Here is a 23,595-nt window from a genome sequence, read left to right as displayed (position 1 = left end):
CTGACCTAATAACCTGATACCCCACATGTAATCTTTGTAAAACCTGTCCCCCATACATATCTGACCTAATATCCTGATGCCCCCATATGTAATCTATATACAACCTGTCCCCCCATACATCTCTGACCTAATATCCTGATACCCCCCACGTGTAATCTATATACAACCTGTCCCCCCATACATCTCTGACCTAATATCCTGATACCCCCACATGTAATCTATGCACAACCTGTACCCCCCATACATCTCTGACCTAATATCCTGATACCCCCCACGTGTAATCTATATATAACCTGTCCCCCCATACATGTCTGACCTAATATCCTGATACCCCCACATGTAATCTATGCACAGCCTGTCCCCCCCATACATCTCTGACCTAATATCCTGATCCCTCCACATGTAATCTATATACAACCTGTCCCTCCATACATCTCTGACCTAATATCCTGATACCCCCCACATATAATCTATATACAACCTTCCCCCCATACTTCTCCGTCCTAATATCCTGATACCCCCCCCCCCATGTAATCTATATACAACCTGTCCCTCCTATACATCTCTAACCCAATATACTGATACCCCCACATGTAATCTATATACAACCAGCCCCCCTCATACATCTCTGACCTAATATCCTAATACCCCCACATGTGATCTACATACAACCTGTCCCCCCATACATCTCTGCCCTAATATCCTGATACCCCCCATGTAATCTATATACAACCTGTCCCTCCTATACATCTCTAACCCAATATACTGATACCCCCACATGTAATCTATCTACAACCTGTCCCCCCATACATCTGACCTAATATCCTGATACCCCCACATGTGATCTACATACAACCTGTCCCCCCCATACATCTCTGACCTATTATCCTGATACCCCCACATGTAATCTATATACAACCTGCCCTCCCCCATACATCTCTGCCCTAATATTCTGATACCCCCACATGTAATCTATATACAACCTGTCCCCCCATACCTCTGACCTAATATCCTGATACCCCCACATGTGATCTACATACAACCTGTCCCCCCCATACATCTCTGACCTATTATCCTGATACCCCCACATGTAATCTATATACAACCTGCCCTCCCCCATACATCTCTGCCCTAATATTCTGATACCCCCACATGTAATCTATATACAACCTGTCCCCCCATACCTCTGACCTAATATCCTGATACCCCCACATGTAATCTATATACAACCTGTCCCTCCATACATCTTTGACCTAATTTCCTGATACCCCAACATGTAATCTATATACAACCTGTCCCCTTCATACATCTCTGACCTAACATCCTGATACCCCCCCACATGTAATGTATATACAACCGGTCCCTCCATACATCTCTGACCTAATATCCTGATACCCCCACATGTAATCTATATACAACCTGTCCCCCATACTTCTGACCTAATATCCTGATACCCCCACATGTAATCTATATACAACCTGTCCCCCCATACCTCTGACCTAATATCCTGATACCCCCACATGTAATCTATATACAACCTGTCCCTCCATACATCTCTGACCTAATTTCCTGATACCCCCACATGTAATCTATATACAACCTGTCTCCCCATACATCACTGACCTAATATCCTGATGCCCCCCACCTGTAATCTATATACAACCTGTCCCCCATACATCTCTGACCTAATATCCTGATACCCCCACATGTAATCTATATACAACCTGTCCCCCCATACATCACTGACCTAATATCCTGATACCCCCACATGTGATCTACATACAACCTTTCCCCCCATACATCTCTGCCCTAATATCCTGATACCCCCACATGTAATCTATATACAACCTGTCCCCCCATACCTCTGCCCTAATATCCTGATACCCCCACATGTAATCTATATACAACATGTCCCTCCATACATCTCTGACCTAATTTCCTGATACCCCCACATGTAATCTACATACAACCTGTCCCCCCATACATCTCTGCCCTAATATCCTGATACCCCCACATGTAATCTATATACAACCTGTCCCCCCATACCTCTGCCCTAATATCCTGATACCCCCACATGTAATCTATATACAACATGTCCCTCCATACATCTCTGACCTAATTTCCTGATACCCCCACATGTAATCTATATACAACCTGTCCCCCCATACATCTCTGACCTAATTTCCTGATACCCCCACATGTAATCTATATACAACCTGTCCCCCCATACATCACTGACCTAATATCCTGATGCCCCCCACCTGTAATCTATATACAACCTGTATCCTCATACATCTCTGCCCTAATATCCTGTTGCTCCCACATGTAATCTATATACAACCTGTCCCCCCATACATCTCTGACCTATTGTCCTGATACCCCCCACATGTAATCTATATACAACCTGTCCCCCCATACATCTCTGACCTAATATCCTGATACTCCCACATGTAATCTATATACAACTTGTCCCCCCATACATCTCTATTAAGTGCAGTAATGAAGTGGTCAGGGCCCGAGCTAAATATTTGCACTCGGGCCCTTGAGCCTTTGGCTGCACCCTTCATCAGGTGTTGGTGTATGTGAATCTGTACTGTGACCCTGCTGCCTGACTTTGCCCACTAGCACTAGTGAGTCCGGCCTTTACCCGTGTGTTCTCTATGAGGGTCTGCTAAGATTAGTCCTGGTCTCAGTGGTTTTGCTTTTGCATATGGTTTGATATAATTTGCTGTTTGCGCAACGTTTTTAATGCGTATTTAGTAAATGTCACATTTTACTTATTTGCAACTTTTTCTAACTTAATACTATTGTGGCTTGTTGTGATCAGCTTGGCATAAAATCAAGCCGATTTTCACCCAATTGGATTGCGTCATCCTGACCCAATTTTTACAAAAATCAACTGAAAATCGTTTTATAAACAAATGTATCAGTCCGTTGTTATTCTGCCTTTTTTAATGCTGCAGTCTTAGGTTCAAGTCCCATCAAAGATAACATCTGAATGTACTTTGAAAAATATCATCTAGATGTTGTTTTTGGTCAGATTTGAACGTAAAACCCCAGCAGTACAAACAGCTGAGCCACCACAGTTGTTTTTCTTTAAAGGAGAAGATGGAGAATAAGAATTATAAACACAAACTTCATGCAGGTGTTGTCCTAAAACAGCAATGAAGCTAGAACCCCAGGACTACAATGCAATAGTGCTAGCTGCTGAGCCACCAAGCATCTTCCTCCTTCTGTTTCTTCTTTTCCAGAGGAGGAGGTGAAAAAGAAGTAGAAGATTGTATTCTTCTTCATCTCGCTCTTCATTTTCCATCTTCTGCTTGTTATATTTCTTCTGCTCCTTGTACACGTTCCTATTTGTCTTCTCCTTTACTTTCTTCTTATTCTCCACAGGAGGGGGGAGAAGAAAAAAGAGGGCAGAGAAGGAAAAACAAGGATGGTGGCTCAGTCATTAGCAATGTTGCCTTACTGGAGGCTCGAATATGTCCAATGGCAACATTTGGATGATGCTTTTATGTTTTCTTTGTGCTTATTCTTCATGTTCTTCTCCTCCTCTTGAGCATAAAGCATGGGTGCGGTGTCTCAGTTGTTAGCACTGCTACCTTTCAAAACTAGAATTGTAGGTTCAACTCTGTCCAAGGGCAACATCTGGATGACTTTATGTTCTTTTTGTGTTTATTATTGTTGGACAATGTGGTCGCTCCGTTGTTACCTCCTTTGCAATGCTGGAGATTCAGTTTCAAATCTGACCAAGGGCAACACCTGGATGTAGTTTTTCATAGTCCTGCAGATATTTGAAGCTAGGACTCCAGCACTTAAAGGCAAGAGTGCTAACAACACACACACAATGGGAGGCGCCATCCGCCATCGCGATTCACAATCATTTTTAGAAGATCATGTCGGTAACTATCGATCAGGATACTTCAGTAATAGCTTAACATTAGAATATGAGAACATTCACTATCAAACGTTCAATTAATGCTTTTACATTTAACTCCACAGGGTGATATTTCGTTTGACAGACAAGGATAGCCCTAATGTAGTAAAATAAGCTAATCCCTTGCTTCACCTTTCTATATAGCAGCAGGGAGAAAAGCCATTGGTCAAGTTTAAAACTAGTCCATGAATCATCTCCTTTGACTTTTTCTACATAATTTAGTACATTTAATGGCTTTGGTTTATATTGCCAGTCATGTTAAAGGGTCTGACATTACCTTGCAGGAATGCTACCTTTGTATAGGTGGCGCTGTAGAGGCATTGTACCATCTCATATTTGCATATTACATTTCCCCGAGGAGCATACATAATGTTATAAGTCTCCTCATACCTTGTTGCTTCTCTCCACAAGGAGAAACTATACCGCTCCCAGCCTACATTTAATGAAAAGACATTGGATAGAGGTAGCTCAATAAAAAGAGTAAAAGTTAGGGATTTCAATGATGGGGGTCATTTCATTTTGCGCTTTCCTAGACAGATCATGGAAAAAGGAAAAAAACATGCCACGACCAAGTATCAAGAACTACTGCTGAGTCCGTACCTGGTGAAGTCATAGCGTATTGTGTGACCTAAATGAATAGCGAGCAGTTAGCGGAGATCGAAGAATCAGGAGGAAGGGAAACGTGTCTTGTTTAAAGTTATTTCATGCTTAACTTACATGTTCCGCTGGATAAACAACAACACTATATTAAAAAGCACCAATATGTCCTTACAGCTTTAGATCTAAAGAGGTGATTTGCATAAATGTAAACTTCCAAGAACATCCCCACAAGACATCCTTGCATCTTCTCGCTATAACCCCGTCTGGATGCTATTTTGCCTAGCAGAAAATGCTTTTCTGTTCAAACTGCTGAGCACAATTGTAAGAAGGATAAATAAATACAAATCTTAAAAAAAAAAAAAGAATCTGTTTTTTTTGTGTGAATACTGAGTTTCAAAATTTGACTTCCTTGTTTGTTTTGTTCAAAACATCAAAATGGCTCAGCCCAACTTAATCACCTATTAAACATGGACCAAGTGGAGACAGAGAGACACAAAGAAAAGGCAGTAAAAACATTTTTCAAAAAATGGCAGATTTTATTTCCAGTCGCACTAAACTGACCAAGAAATCAGAAAGATAGTCACCCCCTTTCAATATACAACCTGGTAACTAATAGGGGATGCTAGAGACTCTCTGGGAAGACTAAAAATCAACAGAAGGCAGGATAGTGGGACAGACCGGAATGGAATATGAGATGTAAGATAGGGTCTGGACTGGGAGGAGGAGGAGAGGAGTGGAAGACGGAAACCTTAAAAGTACCCGCTCATGGTGATTTCCCTTTTTACATTTTATTTTTTCCCTCTTTTTTGCTTTGTTTGGCTTAATTTGAAATAAATGGATTTACATGAAGATAATAGGAAGATTGAAAGTGATGAGTAAACCGTAATAAGGAAATAGTACAAGAGATTATAATGTTTAATATTTTATTTCCAAAGGTGACATATCTGTAAAGTTTTTGAAAAATATCATTGTATTGTTCCAAGAGGTACTTTGTTTCAGTATTTTTTTTCTTTTTTTTTAAATTCTAATGTAAAAGTGTTTACAAAAGCTCAAAATAAAAAAGATGTTTGGAAAAAAAGACATCAAAATGGCTCATCCCATGTATGACTTCTCTGATGTGTAGCGAGAGTTGATTTTCTTGTAAAACTTTTCCCACATTCAAAACATGAATAGGGCTTCTCCCCTGTGTGACTTCTCTCATGTGTAACAAGGTTTGATTTACTTCTGAACCATTTCCCACATTCTGCACATGAATACGGCTTTTCTCCCGTATGACTTCTCTCATGTATAACAAGATGCGATTTGTATATAAAACATTTCTCACATTCTGAACATGTAAATGGCTTTTCTCCTGTATGAATTTTCTCATGTCGAACAAGAACTGATTTATTTGTAAAACATTTCCCACATTGCGAGCATGAATACGGCTTCTCTCCGGTGTGACTTCTCACATGTACAATAACAGCTGATTTGTCTATAAAACATTTCCCACACTGTGAACATGTAAATGGTTTTTCCCCTGTGTGAATTCTCTTGTGTATAAGAAGATAGGATTTATTTGTAAAACATTTCCCACATTCTGAACATGAATACGGCTTCTCTCCTGTGTGACTTCTCTGATGTGTGCCCAGCTCTGATTTATTTGTAAAACATTTCCCACATTCTGAACATGTAAATGGTTTCTCTCCTGTGTGAATTCTCTCATGTATAACAAGACTATATTTATTTGTTAAACATCTCCCACATTCTGCACATGAATACGGCTTCTCTCCTGTGTGACTTCTCTGATGTGAAACAAGATTTGATTTATTTACAAAGCATTTACCACATAGTAAACATGTAAATGGTTTCTCCCCTGTGTGACTTCTCTGATGTCTAGCAAGATCTGATTTATTTGTAAAACATTTCCCACATTCTGAGCATGTAAATGGTCTCTCTCCTGTGTGAATTCTCTGATGAGCCTCCAGTTTGGTTTTAGTGATAAAACATTTCTCACATTCTGAACATGAATACGGTTTTTCTCCTGTGTGAATTCTCTCATGCCTAACAAGATGTGCTTTCACCATAAAACATTTCCCGCATTCAGAACATAAAAATGTCTTCTGTCCTTTGTGAATTCTTCTGTGTGTATAAAGACTTGCACTGTTTTTAAATTGTTTTCCACATTTATCGCATTGAATCCTGTTCCCCCTGTTCTGACTTGTAGTAACCATCTGTGATTGGTCAGGAGAACGTTCCTCAGGATTTGGGGGATTATATGATGGATCTGTACTGTGAGGTCCTGGAGGCACATTAGGGGTAATGAGGTTTTCTCCTGAAGAGCGCTGCATGATATCTTCATCTTCTACTTTATAATTTACCAAAAACATGGAGTTTCCCTCAGATGTCTCACCGGGATTTTCTATTAGGAAAAAAATAAGACAAAATACATGTTTAATACAAACCTGAAACATGACCAATAGCATTCTTTTAAGGCAGAAAACACACATGTAGTTCTTGATTCTGTTTTTTGAGTCAAAGCCAGAAGCAGATCCAGCAGGAAGAAGTATTCAGCTTTATATTTCCCATTACTTTTAATCTACTTCTGGTTTTGTCTCCAAAAACTGACACAAAAATATGGTGTATTATTCTGGCCTTATACTTTTTGTAAAAGGCTTATGATGTATCAGTGATGGAAGTCCAGGATTCTGCTGTACACTCAGTGACCACTTCTGTTACCATAAACCTGAAAGCACAAGCCTGGCCGGTGATCGGCCGTTCTCTGTCAGCAGATGTGACCACTCGATACAAACTGGAATCCACTGTTAAGCCCCTTCCACATGGGATGACTGACGGATGCTGAACGCTGCTGTGCTTTTACACGGATCATTGCTCAGTGAATGGAGGTAAGGTTCTCCAGGAATCATTCTGGCCCACCTCCATTCATAATAAACAGACAGTCATTCAAAAATAAACAATGGCCTGTTTAAACTGAAAGACAGTTTTATGGTCTACATTAAAGATTCAATTAGTGATGTATCGCTGATTGACTTTACATTGAATGAATTCTCACTACAAAATTATCGTGCAAACTGCTCTAATGAGTGATTTGTGTGATAATCGTCCCGTGGAAAAGGGGCTTTACTCTCCCAAACAATCTGACATTGAACACAAAGAGGCACAGCTCAATACTGGATAGTACAGATGCCAAGTCAATTATACAAACATCAAGCATAGATCGTGCAAAGGTCCTATTCTAATTAATAGGCATCACTGGCATTGCCCAGTCCACAGGTGCATCTCTCCATGGCCATTGTCAGGAACATTGAGGGAAAGAAGACGGAGTGAGGTTACCAATCAGAAGCTGGAAAAAAGGGTTCCAGGACCATGTCAGATTCACTAAGGGAAACGAGGGTCCTATCAAGTAGAAGTGGAGCTGTATACTGATTAATGTGACATAGGGCTTTGGATAATCCTTGATCTGGGAGACTGGATTTCCCAAAAGCTTAAAAAAAAGGGAAAACATAAAAACACAATATTAAAGACACATTAAAATGTATCAGTCATTTTAGGATATCCTGCTTTCCAATTCTCTGCAGCATACGCTCATAAGTAACAGCATCATGGAGGACATATTACAGCAGTACTGAGCAGTGTAGATGTAAAGCCAGTAGCAGTGAGACAGTAAATCACTTTCCACCAGCATGTCAGCCTCATGCTCCCTACAGAAGCTCCTCTCCAAAGGCCTCTATGTACCTCATATCCCTGTGATCTCTGTTGTGGGATATTGAAAAGCATTAGAGACGCCAATAATGACTTGTAAAAAATATGTTTGGTGCAAAATAATCAATACTTTCATATCTAAAGAGCACCTGACTGCTGATAAAGATGCTAAGAAAACACAAAAGGGATGTTGGTAAACGGCAAGTGTAATCGAAGACAGGTCAAATGACAAATCACGTTACTTTGAGACCTTACTAATAGATTTACAAGACACCGAAGGGAGAAAGTTTTATGAAAACTTTCCGATCATTAACCCCTTAACAATGCAGGGAGTACATTTTGTCCTGCAGAGTTAGGGTATGTATGAAGAGAGATTGCGCAGTGATCTCCCATCATACACCATGGGTGCCGGCTGTTTTTTACAGTCAACACCCGACGGCAACAGCTCCCATTGTCTGCACGGCTGATTGGAACAGTTAACCCATTAAATGCCGCTGTCAATCCTAATAGCAGCATTTAAATCTCCCAAACGATGTTCCGGGGTCCCGAACAGCTCCACTGTGATGAGATTACAGGGAGCCGTGCGGGTGTCATGGCAGCCAGGGGCCTTCTGAAAGGCCCCAGGGCTGTCCTGGCAGAATGCCTCTCATGTCTTCCCCGTGGGGTGGCTTGATAACTGTCTGCCTGATCACAGTATGATGTAATGCTGTGGCATTACATCATACTGCAGAAGCGATCAAAGCTTCGCATGTTGTTGTCCCCTCTGTGGACTAAAAAAAAAAGTAAAAATAAGAATAAAGTTTTGCTAATCATACAAAAAAAAGTAATAAAAGTTTAAATCACCCCCCTTTTGCCATATTTATAATTAAAAAAATGTGAATCATAAATAGATTTTGTATCACTGCATCCATAAAAGTCTGATCTATGAAAGTGAGAGAAAAGGGGTGGAGCAAACCCGGTGTGTATGAGGGTTCGGAGCCCGGTAGGATGTCTGGGGAACAGAAGCCTCAAGGAGCTGAAGAAAAAAAGTGTAGATTTGTGTGAAAATTAACTTCACTAGGAGGCGCTGCTGACCAGATGAAGCCACGAAGTAATGCATTATTTACCCCGCACGATAAATGTCGTCAGAAAAAAAAAAAGAACAGCACAAATGCACTTTTTTGGTGACCGTGTTTCCAAGAAAAAAATGCAATAAAAAGCGATCAAAAAGTCGTTCCAAAATGGTACAAACGCAACTACAGAATTTGGTGCAAGAAATGAGCCCTACCAAAACTGTGTCAACAGAAAAACAAAAAAAAGTTATTGCGCGCAGAAGATGGCGGCAGAAAATAATTGAAAAAAATTAAATGTCTAGAAAAAAGTAGTACAATAAAAAAAACTATAAAAGTTTTGTATCTTAGTAATCATACTGATGCATAGAATAAAAGTATCATGTCATTCTTGTTGAAGTTTGTGCGCCGTAGAAGCAAGATGCACCAAAAGATGGCTTTTTTTTTTCATTTCACTCTACTTTAACTTTTTAAAAGTTTCCGGTACATTATATGGTATATTAAATAGACCCACAAAGAACAAGCCCTCATACAGGGGATGGATAAATAAAGAAGTTACGTTTTTTTTAAGAAAGGGGAGAAAAAAACGAAAATGGACAAAAAAGGCCATGTCCTTAAGGGGTTAAAGGGAGTCTGTCACCTACTTTTATCCCTATGAGAGAAGCTTCCGGGCTGAGCAGCAGCAGATGTGAAAAAGACTTGGGTATACTAATAGATCATAGACTGAACATGAGTCAACAATGTGATGTAGCAGCCAAAAAGGCAAACACAATTCTGGGATGAGAAGCATAGAGTCTAGATCACATGAGGTAATTATCCCCCTCTACTCTTCCTTAGTCAGACCTCATCTGGAATACTATGTCCAGTGCTGGGCACCCCACTTTATAAAAGGCCAGACAAACTGGAGCAAGTTCAGAGAAGAGTTACCAAGATGGTGAGCGGTCTGCAAATCATGTCCTATGAGGAACGGTTAAAGGATCTGGGAATGTTTAGCAGAAGAGAAGGCTGAGAGGAGACCTAATAGTGGTCTACAAATACCTGAAGGGCTGTCACAGTGCAGAGGGATCAGCCCTATTCTCATCTGCACAAGGAAAGACTAGAAGCAATGGGATGAAAATGAGAGGGAGGAGACACAGATTAGATATTAGACAGTGAGGGGGATCAATGAGTGGAACAGGTTACCATGGGAGGTGGGGAGTTCTCCTTCAATGGAAGTGTTCAAACAAAGGCTGGACAGACATCTGTCTGGGATGATTTAGTGATCCTGCACTGAGCAGGGGGTTGGACCCGATGACCCTGCAGGGCCCGATGACCCCGGAGGACCCTTCCAACTCTACCATTCTATGATATAATTTTATGACAGAAGATGACCCGGCGGGGGATGTAAGATTTATACTTGCCATTCCACTGATGCCAGCTTTACAGTAGTCCACCCATTCTAATTTTAGAATGAAAAATATAATAAAAGCAAGATAATACCACTTGGTGAATGCCGTAAAAATAAATCCAAAAAATTGTGAAATTGTTTTTTTTCCCTAATGCCTGAGTAAAATTATTAATAAGTTATAGAATCCATTATATGGACCCCAAATAGGTTCCTATAAAAACTAGAACTCATCCAGCAGAATACAAGATGTCACACAGGGACACTTATGTTAAATTTAATTAATGACTGCTGGAACACAAGAGGGGAAGTGATTTACTTGCTCTTAAAGGGGCCCTGCAACTGCAAAATTCAGTTTTGGATATTCCCATCTGAGACTTTCCCTGGAATGTGGAATCACCGAAAGGATAATGATAAAATATAACTTTTATAAGTTTTAATTAAAAATCAGGAACTGGTCATAGGTCATACTGATGACAAAACACAAAACCAACACAAAAGAAAAGAAGGGAGGAAGGGGGAACACACCAAGAACTGGTTGGATCTCCCTCTGTAGTTTGTTATCCCCAATATATAGTAACATAGTATGTTACCCTGATTGAAGACAATGTCCATCCAGCTCAGCCTATTTCCACTTTCCCACCCCCACCCCTTGCTGATCCCGAGGAAGGCCAAAAAAGAACCCAAGAGGCAGAAGCCAAATTATCTCATTTGGGGGAAGAAATTCCTTCCCGAGTCCATAATGGCAGTCAGAATAATCCGTGGATCAACGTTTTCATAGTTCCTACCTGACTCCCAGACCCGGATCACCAACCCCTCTGGTCACCTAATGTCTATATCCTGTAATATCATAGAAAGACATATAGTCCCTCTTAAACTCCTCTATGGATCCTGCCATCACCATGTCCTCAGGCAGAGAGTTCCACAGTCTCACTGCTCTTACAGTAAAGAACCCCCTTCTGTGTTCGTGATGGAACCTGCTTTCTTCTAGACGTAGCGGATGCCCTCTTGTTATAGTCGCAGTCCTGGGTATAAACAGATCATGGGAGAGATCCTTGTATCGTCCCCTCATGTATTTATACAGTTATTTGGTCGTCCCTTAGCCGTCTTTTTCCGGGGTGAATAATCACAGTTTTGGTGCCTCTCTGGGTATTCCAGTCCTCTCATTCTATTTATTAGTTTAGTCGCCCTTCTTCGAACCCCCTCAAGCGCTGTAACTAGAGATAAGCGAGCACCAAAATGCTCGGGTGCTCGTTACTCGGGACGAAATTTTCGCGATGCTCGAGGGTTCGTTTCGAGTAACGAACCCCATTGAAGTCAATGGGCGACTCGAGCATTTTTGTATATCGCCGATGCTCGCTAAGGTTTCCATTTGTGAAAATCTGGGCAATTCAAGAAAGTGATGGGAACGACACAGCAACAGATAGGGAAGGCGAGGGGCTACATGTTGGGCTGCATCTCAAGTTCCCAGGTCCCACTATTAAGCCACAATAGCGGCAAGAGTGGGCCCCCCCCTCCCAACAACTTTTACTTCTGAAAAGCCCTCATTAGCAATGCATACCTTAGCTAAGCACCACACTACCTCCAACAAAGCACAATCACTGCCTGCATGACACTCCGCTGCCACTTCTCCTGGGTTACATGCTGCCCAACCCCCCCCCCCCCCCCGCACGACGCAGTGTCCACAGCGCACACCAAAGTGTCCCTGCGCAGCCTTCAGCTGCACTCATGCCACACCACCCTCATGTCTATTTATAAGTGCGTCTGCCATGAGGAGGAACCGCAGGCACACACTGCAAAGGGTTGGCACGGCTAGGCAGCGACCCTCTTTAAAAGGGGCGGAGCGATAGCCCACAATGCTGTACAGAAGCAATGAGAAATATAATCCTGTGCCACCGCCATCAGGAGCTGCACATGTGGGCATAGCAATGGGGAACCTATGTGCCACACACTATTCATTCTGTCAAGGTGTCTGCATGCCCCAGTCAGACCGCAGTTTTTTATAAATAGTCACAGGCAGGTACAACTCCGCAATGGGAATTCCGTGTGCACCCACAGCATGGGTGGCTCCCTGGAACCCACCGCTGTACATAAATGTATCCCATTGCAGTGCCCATCACAGCTGAGGTAACGTCTGATTAAATGCAGGTGGGCTTCGGCCCACACTGTATGCCCCAGTCAGACTGGGGTTCTTTAGAAGTGGACACATGCAGTTACAACTCCGTGTGGACCGACAGCATGGGTGGGTGCCAGGAAGCCACTGGCGGTACATAAATATATCCCATTGCAGTGCCCAGCACAGCTGATGTAACGTCAACTTTAATGCAGGTGGGCAAAAAATTAATTGGATTACACTGTAGGCGAGGGCCCCAAAAAATTGGTGTACCAACAGTACTAATGTACGTCAGAAAAATCGCCCATGCCCAACCAAGAGGGCAGGTGAAACCCATTAATCGCTTTGGTTAATGTGGCTTAATTGGTAACTAGGCCTGGAGGCAGCCCAGTTAAAATAAAAATTGGTTCAGGTGAAAGTTTCAACGCTTTAATGAGCATTGAAACGTATAAAAATTGTTTACAAAAATTATATGACTGAGCCTTGTGGCCCTAAGAAAAATTGCCCGTTCGGCGTGATTACGTGAGGTTTCAGGAGGAGGAGCAGGAGGAGGAGGAGGAATATAATACACAGATTGATGAAGCTAAAAGGTCCCCGTTTTGGATGGTGAGAGAGAACGATGCTTCCATACGCGGGTGCAGCCTACGTATTGTTTAGGTATCGCTGCTGTCCACTGGTGGAGAAGAGAAGTCTGGGGAAATCCAGGCTTTGTTCATCTTGATGAGTGTAAGCCTGTCGGCACTGTCGGTTGACAGGCGGGTACGCTTATCTGTGATGATTCCCCCAGCCGCACTAAACACCCTCTCTGACAAGACGCTAGCCGCAGGACAAGCAAGCACCTCCAGGGCATACAGCGCGAGTTCAGGCCACATGTCCAGCTTCGACACCCAGTAGTTGTAGGGGGCAGAGGCGTCACGGAGGACGGTCGTGCGATCGGCTACGTACTCCCTCACCATCCTTTTACAGTGCTCCCGCCGACTCAGCCGTGACTGGGGAGCGGTGACACAGTCTTACTGGGGAGCCAGAAAGCTGTCAAAGGCCTTAGAGAGTGTTCCCCTGCCTGTGCTGTACATGCTGCCTGATCTCCACGCCTCCCCTGCTACCTGGCCCTCGGAACTGCGCCTTCTGCCACTAGCGCTGTCGGATGGGAATTTTACCATCAGCTTGTCCGCCAGGGTCCTGTGGTATAGCATCACTCTCGAACCCCTTTCCTCTTCGGGTATGAGAGTGGAAAGGTTCTCCTTATACCGTGGGTCGAGCAGTGTGTACACCCAGTAATCCGTAGTGGCCAGAATGCGTGTAACGCGAGGGTCACGAGAAAGGCATCCTAACATGAAGTCAGCCATGTGTGCCAGGGTACGTGTACGAAACACATGGCTGTCCTCACTAGGAAGATCACTTTCAGGATCCTCCTCCTCCTCAGGCCATACACGCTGAAAGGATGACAGGCAAGCAGCATGGGTACCCTCAGCAGTGGGCCAAGCTGTCTCTTCCCCCTCCTCCTCATGCTCCTTCCCCTCCTCCTCCTCCTCAACGCGCTGAGATATAAACATGAGGGTGCTCTAACTATCCAGCGACATACTGTCTTCCCCCGCCTCCGTTTCCGAGCGCAAAGCATCTGCCTTTATGCTTTGCAGGGAACTTCTCAAGAGGCATAGCAGAGGAATGGTGACGATAATGATTGCAGCATCGCCGCTCAGCATCTGGGTAGACTCCTCAAAGTTTCCAAGGACCTGGCAGATGTCTGCCAACCAGGCCCACTCTTCTGAAAAGAATTGAGGAGGCTGACTCCCACTGCGCCACCCATGTTGGAGTTGGTATTCCACTATAGCTCTACGCTGCTCATAGAGCCTGGCCAACATGTGGAGCGTAGAGTTCCACCGTGTGGGCAGGTCGCACAGCAGTCGGTGCACTGGCAGATTAAACCGATGTTGCAGGGTGTGCAGGGTGGCAGCGTCCGTGTGGGACTTGCGGAAATGTGCGCAGAGCCGGCGCACCTTTACGAGCAGGTCTGACAAGCGTGGGTAGCTTTTCAGAAAGCGCTGAACCACCAAATTAAAGACGTGGCCAGGCATGGCACATGCGTGAGGCTGCCGAGCTGCAGAGCCGCCACCAGGTTACGGCCGTTGTCACACACGACCATGCCCGGTTGGAGGCTCAGCGGCGCAAGCCAGCGGTCGGTCTGCTCTGTCAGACCCTGCAGCAGTTCGTGGGCCGTGTGCCTCTTCTCTCCTAAGCTGAGTAGTTTCAGCACGGCCTGCTGACGCTTGCCCACCGCTGTGCTGCCACGACGCGCGACACCGATTGCTGGCGACGTGCTGCTGCTGACACATCTTGATTGCGAGACAGAGGTTGCGTAGGAGGAGGAGGAGGAGGAGGAGGGTGGTTGAGTGGAGGAAGCATACACCGCCGCAGATACCACCACCAAGCTGTGGCCCGCAATTCTGGGGGTGGGTAGGACGTGAGCGGTCCCAGGCTCTGACTCTGTCCCAGCCTCCACTAAATTCACCCAATGTGCCGTCAGGGAGATATAGTGGCCCTGCCCGCCAGTGGTGCAAACCGGAGGCGGTGAACGGCCTTCGTCCCACCTTGTGGGGTGCTTGGCCATCATATGTCTGCGCATGCTGGTGGTGGTGAGTCTGGTGGTGGTGGCTCCCCGGCTGATCTTGGCGTGACAAAGGTTGCACACCACTGTTCATCGGTCATCTGCACTCTCAGTGAAAAACTGCCAGACCTTTGAGCACCTCGGCCTCTGCAGGGTGGCATGGCGCGAGGGGGCGCTTTGGGAAACAGTTGGTGGATTATTCGGTCTGGCCCTGCCTCTACCCCTGGCCACCGCACTGCCTCTTCCAACCTGCCCTGCTGCTGCACTTGCCTCCCCCTCTGAAGACCTGTCCTCAGTAGGCGTAGCAAACCAGGTGGGGTCAGTCACCTCATCGTCCTGCTGCTCTTCCTCCGAATCCTCTGTGCGCTCCTCCCTCGGACTTACTCCAATTACTACTACCTGAGTGATAGACAACTGTGTCTCATCGTCATCGTCCTCCTCACCCACTGAAAGCTCTTGAGACAGTTGCCGGAAGTCCCCAGCCTCATCCCCCGGACCCCGGGAACTTTCCAAAGGTTGGGCATCGGTCACGACAAACTCCTCTGGTGGGAGAGGAACCATTGCTGGCCATTCTGGGCAGGGGCCCGAGAACAGTTCCTGGGAGTCTGCCTGCTCCTCAGAATGTGTCATTGTAATGGAGTGAGGAGGCTGGGAGGAAGGAGGAGCAGCAGCCAGAGGATTCAGAGTTGCAGCAGTGGACGGCGCAGAATTCTGGGTGGTCGATAGATTGCTGGATGCACTTTCTGCCATCCACGACAGGACCTGCTCACACTGCTCATTTTCTAATAAAGGTCTACCGCATGGACCCATTAATTGTGAGATGAATGTGGGGACGCCAGAAACGTGCCTCTCTCCTAATCCCGCAGCAGTCGGCTGCGATACACCTGGATCAGGAGCTCGGCCTGTGTCCACACCCTGACTTGGGCCTCCGCGTCCTCGCCCGCGTCCACGTCCTCTAGGCCTACCCCTACCCCTCAGCATGCTGTATTACCAGTAGTGCAGAAACAGAACGCTGTAATTAAATGTGCCACTTATTGGCCTGTGGTTGGAGGCTGACTTCCCTTACGAAAACGCACAGCAGAGCCAGGAAACAATTTTGCGCACGCCTGTAGTGAGATGTAGGTGCGTATGACTGAGCTAGTGGAATTCACAGCGCAGAAGCAGTCAAGTGGCCAAAGGCCAGTAGTAGGCCTTAAGTATTTTGCTTCTATTTTTTTTAAATGCTGAGCTGATACAGCAGACAGATACTGTAGGCAGCGTATAATATTATGTATACTGCTTCCCTCTGGCGGGATGACAGCGCTGATGTAACAGAGACAGCAGATCCAGGAAACAATTTTGCGCAAGCCTGCTGTAACGCTTAGCTGCGTATTAATTACAACTACTACCCCCAGCAGATAGATACTATAGGCAGCATATAATATTATGTATACTCTTTCCCTCTGGCGGGATGACGGCGATCATGTAACAGAGACAGCAGATCCAGGAAACAATTTTGCGCAAGCCTGCTGTAACGCTTAGCTGCGTATTAATGAGGACTACTACCCCCAGCAGATAGATACTGTAGGCAGCGTGTAATATTATGTATACTCTTTCCCTCTGGCGGGATGATGGCGATCAATTTTTGGGAAAAAGCCCACTGCCTATATAGCCTGAATATCTCTTTCCCTGCCTCCCCAGTACTGGCCCTATACTCTGTACAATGACTGCAGACTGCGGACGCAATGCTCTGCACGGCCGATATACAAAAAAAAAAAAATGTGCAACACTGCTAAAAGCAGCCTCCACAGTACTGCACACGGTCAGATGTGGCCCTAAGAAGGACCGTTGGGGTTCTTGAAGCCTAAAATCACTCCTAACACTCTCCCTATAGCAGCTCCGGCACCAGCAGCACTTTCCCTGATCTCTGTCAGAATGCATCTGAGGCGAGCCGCGGGAGGGGCCGACTTATATACTCCGGTGACACCTGATCTCGCCAGCCACTCACTGCAGGGGGGTGGTATAGGGCTTGAACATCGCAGGGGGAAGTTGTAATGCTTTCCCTGTCTTTCTATTGGCCAGAAAAGCGCGCTAACGTCTCAGAGATGAAAGTGAAAGTAACTCGAACATCGCGTGGTACTCGTCACGAGTAACGAGCATCTCGAACACGCTAATACTCGAACGACTATCAAGCTCGGACGAGTACGTTCGCTCATCTCTAGCTGTAACATCTTTCCACGCAGTATTCCATGTGAGGCCTGACAAGTGCCTTATATAGTGGGAGGATAATGTTCTCGTCCCTCGCCCCTTTACCTCTTTTAATGCACCCCAAGACTTTATTACTGTTGCAGCAGCTGACTGGCATTGGTTACTCCAGTTTAGTCTACAGTCCACTAGTACCCCCGGGTCTTTTCCCTGGCAGTACCCCATTTAGTGTATATTGGTGACATCTGGTTCTTCTGCCCATGTGCAGAACCTTACATTTATCAGCACTGAACTTCATTCACCATTTTTCCCCCCAAGCCCCCGACTTATCTCGGTCCGTTTGTAGCCGCACATTGTCCTCCATTGTATTAATTATCTTGTATAATTCTGTATCATCTGCAAATACTGATATGTTACTGTGCAGCCCCTCTATCAGGTCATTGATAAATATATTGAACAGAATGGGGCCCAATACTGAGCCCTGTGGCCCCCACTAGTGACTGTGGTCCAATCAGAGTACGATCCATTTATTACCCCCCTCTGCTTTCTTTTTTTTTTTTAAATTCTTTATTTATGTATCACCATCTTAGTCATACATTTGTGAGTTATCTTCTGAAATAAACAGTTTACATAACATTAAGCATGACAACAGAACAGTGAAACTATTTTCTTAATTTTCTTATATCATAGTTCTACTTTCAACATTCAATTAAACTTTCGGTTGTTCTAACTTTGCTTACAACCTGTGGTTTTCCTTTATTATTCTCTGCCTGGTATTATTGTATGGTAAAATATGCGGTATTGGAAAAGGGGAGGGGGGAGGGGTTAGTACCCCCTTTTGGTTTATTTTGTACATTCTGTCCTTACTGTGTCCTATGTATTCTTTTTTTTCTACTAGACGAGACACACTGGGGATACGGACATAGATGCGATCTGTCTGATTGGTATAAAGGGGGCGGTGAGAGGTAAGGTGGGAGGGGGGGAGGTTAGGTGGGGGGAACTAGAGCGAGAGAGAGAGAGTAGGAGGAAAGTGAGGAAACGAGATTTCTCCTGCCTTATGGGTTGATCAAGGATCTAAATTCCTCCGAATTCTGAAACTATCCAGTAGTACCATGTTTTCCGGAACTTTTCTTGTGTACCTTTCAGTGTGGCTGTAAGGTCCTCCATGATCTGGTTAACGGTATTCAGCCACATTGCTACCGTGGGGGGGATAGTTTGTCTCCATAGTCTCGGAATGCAGGACCTTGCCGCGCCCACTAGGAAGCATACCACAGATTTTTTGTACGTAGCTAAAGGGATATCACCGTGATGCAGAAGGAAGAATGCTGGTGTTTTTGGTAGCGGATAGTGTGTGAACTCGGAGGTTATCCGCCATACCTCCGCCCAGAAATTGGTCAGCTCTGAACACTCCCAGAAAATATGCAGCAGGTTCCCTTGTTCCGTTCCGCATCTCCAGCACAAGGGGGAGACCGAGGGGAATCTCTTGTGTAATCTGGAGGGCACCCTGTACCACCTAGAGAGGACCTTGTATCCCGATTCCTGTATTTTACTTGATATAGAGGAAAAGTGTGTGATTGTGAATATTTTCTCCTTTTCCTCCTGGGTCAGTGTCATCTTGAGATCTTCCTCCCACCTCTTTTTATATCCTAGTGGCGAGTTTTCGTGTTGTGAATTGAGTATGTTGTATATTCTGGATAGGGTGTCTGGTGGGTCCTTCTCCACAGCAAATGGTTTAAAATTGTGTTTTTGGTCTTGTGAATGTGCTAGGTCTAGCGAGTGACAGGAAGAAGTGCCTCAACTGGATTGCTTGCCATAGTGGGATTTGGTTCGGCTCTGTTATTTCTCTTAGCTTGTCTACTGATAGCCATTGGCCTTCTTGGAGGAAGTGTTCCGCCCGGAATCTGCCTCCCAATGCCCAGTTCCGGAAGGCTCTATTCTCATTGCCTGGCGGAAATGCCGTATTGCCCAGGATTGGAAACATGGGGGATGGTTTAGGGGAAATGTCTGTGCTGTTGCTTATTTTGTTAATTATGCTTATTGTTGGGCCGATTGTGGGGTGTTTCATATAGTCCGCTGACTTTTGTCCCTGTGTACACGGTAGGGCTTTTAGTGGCGTTGGTACAAATGTTTGTTCTATTTCTACCCATATCTTAAGGTCCGAGTGTCTGTGCCAGTCAACTATTCGTACCAGATGTGCCGCTTGGTAGTATTTCAGGAAGTTTGGTAGTCCCATTCCCCCCTCTTTTTTTGGCTTGGACAGGGTGTTCCTTGCTATGCGGGGAGGTTTCCCTGCCCATATGAATTTGATCATGAGAGAGTGTAAGTTCTGGAGAAATTGCCTCGGAACCTGTATAGGGAGGGCCTGGAACATATATAGCATTCTAGGGAGTATGTTCATTTTCGTTATGGCTCCTCTGCCAAACCATGAGAAGGTACCTTTGGTCCAGGTGTTTGTGTCCTGTCTGATTTTATTCAGGAGTGTGGGGTAGTTAGCTGTGTATAGATTTCCGGTGTCTGGTGTGAGGTTAATGCCGAGGTAGTGTATATGGTCTCTTGCCCATGAGAATGGAAAGGCGTCTTTAAATTCGTTCACTGTGGATGGCGGAATGGAGATATTTAGTGCCGCCGATTTGTGGTAGTTAATCCGGAAATTAGATAGGGTGGAATATGTTTTTATTTCTGCAAGCAAATTCGGCAAGGTTGTTCTTGGGTTAGAGATAAAGAATAATAGGTCATCTGCGTAAGCTGCGATCTTAGGTTCCGTATCTCCAAGTGGGATTCCCTGTATGTTTGGGTTTAGGCAGATGTGTCTCAGTAGTGGCTCGAGGCATAATATGAAGATCAAAGGGGAGAGCGGGCAGCCTTGCCGTGTGCCATTTGTTATAGAGAAGGGAGTTGAGAGCTGCCCGTTTACTCTGACTGCGGCCTTTGGACGTGAGTATAGTCCTGTCAGCCATTGTGGCATATTGGGGCCTATTCCCATGTGGGTCATAGTGGCAAACAGAAAATCCCACTCTACCCTGTCAAATGCTTTGTCCGCATCTGTGGACAATAAGCAGACCGGTAGAGATTGTTTTTGTGCAGAGTGTATCAGGTTTATGGCCTTCGTTTGTTGTCTTTAGCCTCTCTAAGTGGCACGAAGCCCACTTGGTCTTTATGGATTATGGATTGTAGGCGGGGGGAGATCCTGTCCGCTAGAATTTTTGAGAACAGTTTCAAGTCTACATTCAATAAGGAAATAGGGCGGTAACTTTGACATTGGGCTGGGTCCTTGCCTTCCTTTGGGATTACCGTGATGTGTGCCTTCAGTGTGTCTCTAGGTAGTGTGCTTCCGGACGTTATGGAGTTAAAGGCCCGTGTGAAGTGGGGGGATAATATATCTGCATATTTTTTGTAATATATGAGCGTTAACCCATCCGGGCCCGGTGCTTTTCCTGTATGGGATTTTGAGATAGCCACTGCTAACTCGTTCTGAGTAATTGGGGCCTCCATGGCATCGATTGCTTCCTGTGGGAGTCTACTTAGGTTTGATCTCTGAAGGTAGTCTTTTATGGCCGCCCTCCGTCGTTCTCTGTCTTGTTCTGATTGTAATGGTGATAAGTTATACAAGGCCTGGTAATACTCTCGGAATGCTTCCGCTATCTGTTGGGGGGTGTGTAAGGGTTGGCCTTTTGGGGTGTTGATTTGTGGAACGTAGGCTTTAGCTCTGGCCGAGCGAATCGCCCGTGCTAGTGTGCGACTGGGTTTGTTCCCGGATTCGTAGAGATGGCGTCTACAGTTTGTTAAGTTCGCCTTTGCTTTGCCCAAGCAGGCCGTGCGTACTTTTTCCCTGAGCAATTTTAGTTCTGTCCCCTCCGGGCCGTCCTGTGCTGACTTATGGGCTATTTCCAGAGTTTGTATATTCGCGAGTAACCCCCGGAGATATTCTCCACGTTCTTTTTTGATGCGGGATCCTAGGCTAATACACAAACCCCTGATAACACATTTGTGTGCTTCCCAGATTGTCAACGGGTCTACGTCTGGAGTTTGGTTATGTTCAAAATACTCGCCTAAGGCTCTCTGAATTTCATCTGAGGTTACCTGGTCGTGGAGGAGGGACTCGTTAAGTCGCCAATTCCATTCTTTTTTGTATAAGGAGGGTAGTTTTATCTCTAGAGTGATTAATGCATGATCCGAAAAGGTGATGTTATCTATTTTTGCGGTGATCAGGGCGGGTAGGGATGAGTGTTGGAGTAAGAAATAATCAATCCTTGAGTATGTATTGTGAGGTGGAGAGAAGAAGGTGTAGTCCTTGGTAGTGGGATTTAAGATTCTCCATACATCTACTAATTGGTGGTTATGTAGATTTTTCCTGATCCTTCGGTGTGTGGAAAGTGATATACTGTCATTGCCTTTGGAGGTGTCGGCGTTTGGGTCCAGTGTAATGTTAAAATCCCCGCCTAGTATAAGGGTGCCCTCTTTAAATTCCTCCAGGTCCTCCAGTGTCCTTTCTAGAAAGGGCACCTGGTTGGAGTTGGGGAAGTAGACTGCTGCAAGTGTAACTGGTGTGTTGGCAAGCTTACCTTTTAGGAAAATATATCTACCTCCTGGGTCGCTTCGGGTCTCCCCGTGTTCCCAAGGGATAGAGCTGGCGATAAGGATTGAGACCCCTTTGGACTTGGTTTCTATGTTCGTACTGTGGTAGGCGTGTGGGAACCTGGCATTGGAGAATCTGGGGTGGGCGTTCGTGCAGAAATGGGTCTCCTGGACGAAGGCCACTTGTGCTCTTTTTTTCCAGAGGAGATGGAGGATGGAGGACCTTTTTTCAGGAATGTTCAAACCCTGCGCATTGATGGAAACAATCGTTAGGTTACTAGATACAGTTGGCATAATGAGTATGGTGTACAGTCCTTGTAGAGTAGGTTGTGCGGCAAATGATAGTGAGAGGGATACATATATATCCTTGTAGGTAGAAAAGAAAACACTGGAATATATACATTTATATAGATATAGTTATATGCCTTTCTTTTTATGTATACTAACTTTATTCTCATTTGTACTAACTCTATAAAAAACTTAATACGTCGCCTTAAATCAGATATGCCAAGGCTTTGCAAGAAGATGTTCTAGAAATTCAGAGAAGATACCGAACCAGACGCAAGGACGCATGTACTTGGCTGTTTTCCCAGAAGCCCATATCAAGATGTTCAAATGTACATGACTGTTATATGATTTTCACTGTCTCAGTCCGCAAATCCGGACTGCCCATATATGGTTATGAGCCCATCACCCCCTAGTGGTGAGAGGGCAGAGGGTATAAGATCTCATGTAATCTGTAATAAAGTGCGCAGTTTTTTCTCCCGTGTGAGGAGCTAGACCAGACTCCTGTGTGTGGTGTCTCTTCTTACGGCCGGCAACGGGGCAAGTGGGGTGGGCCTGATTGGTGTTGCACTTAGAAATTTTAACTCTCATAAATGGCGCCCGAACGTGCGGCGGTAAAATCGGAGCTTACAGCGCAATTCACCCGGATCCACGCTACTGAGAAACCGTCCTACTGCAAACCGAGCCTGATCAACTCACTTAGAACTCCAGGTAAGACAAACATATATTTATGTTGTGTTATACACTGCGAGTCTTGCAGCAGGACTGACTATCTGTGGTTTGTGACCGGACGGGTTGGGTTAAGAGTTCTACACGGTAACTCGTGTGGGCTCCGGGTTTGCCGTCATGGACCACTGACCGTGATATGCGCACCAATGGCTCACCCAGAAACTAGTCTGTAGTTTATTTGTTGTTGAAGTCCATGGCGTTTTAGCGATAGTGGAGATTGTTTGATTGTTTGTTGTATCTGCAGAAGTTTTTTTTCTCTTACTTTTCATTTGATCTCACAAGAGAAGGGACCCTCAGGTTAGTTTAGTTAGTTGTTAATGGTTTAGCAGAGAGGGATGCATTTTGTGAGATAAGGCCTCATAAAAAAGGGACTCTCGGTCGGTTTGCCTTATATATGGGGCTAGCGATTTGATTTCAGAGAGATGCATTTTA

At 45.0% G+C, this 23,595-nt stretch overlaps 1 protein-coding gene across 1 annotated transcript in view; it reads right to left on the bottom strand.

The window, feature by feature from the left end:
- The window catches only part of LOC136618078 (oocyte zinc finger protein XlCOF7.1-like), a 148,848-nt gene that overhangs the window by 27,211 nt on the left and 98,042 nt on the right, over positions 1-23,595 (bottom strand). The window contains exon 5 of the mRNA XM_066594302.1: positions 5,685-6,938. Within this exon, the coding sequence (XP_066450399.1) occupies positions 5,685-6,938 (1,254 nt within the window). The remainder of the gene's footprint in view (positions 1-5,684; positions 6,939-23,595) is intronic.

The sequence above is a fragment of the Eleutherodactylus coqui genome, chromosome 1 (assembly GCF_035609145.1).
Source record: "Eleutherodactylus coqui strain aEleCoq1 chromosome 1, aEleCoq1.hap1, whole genome shotgun sequence".
Taxonomy (NCBI): Eukaryota; Metazoa; Chordata; class Amphibia; order Anura; family Eleutherodactylidae; genus Eleutherodactylus; species Eleutherodactylus coqui.
Note: the sequence above shows the minus strand (reverse complement) of the source record. Positions and strands in the feature narration are given on the sequence as shown.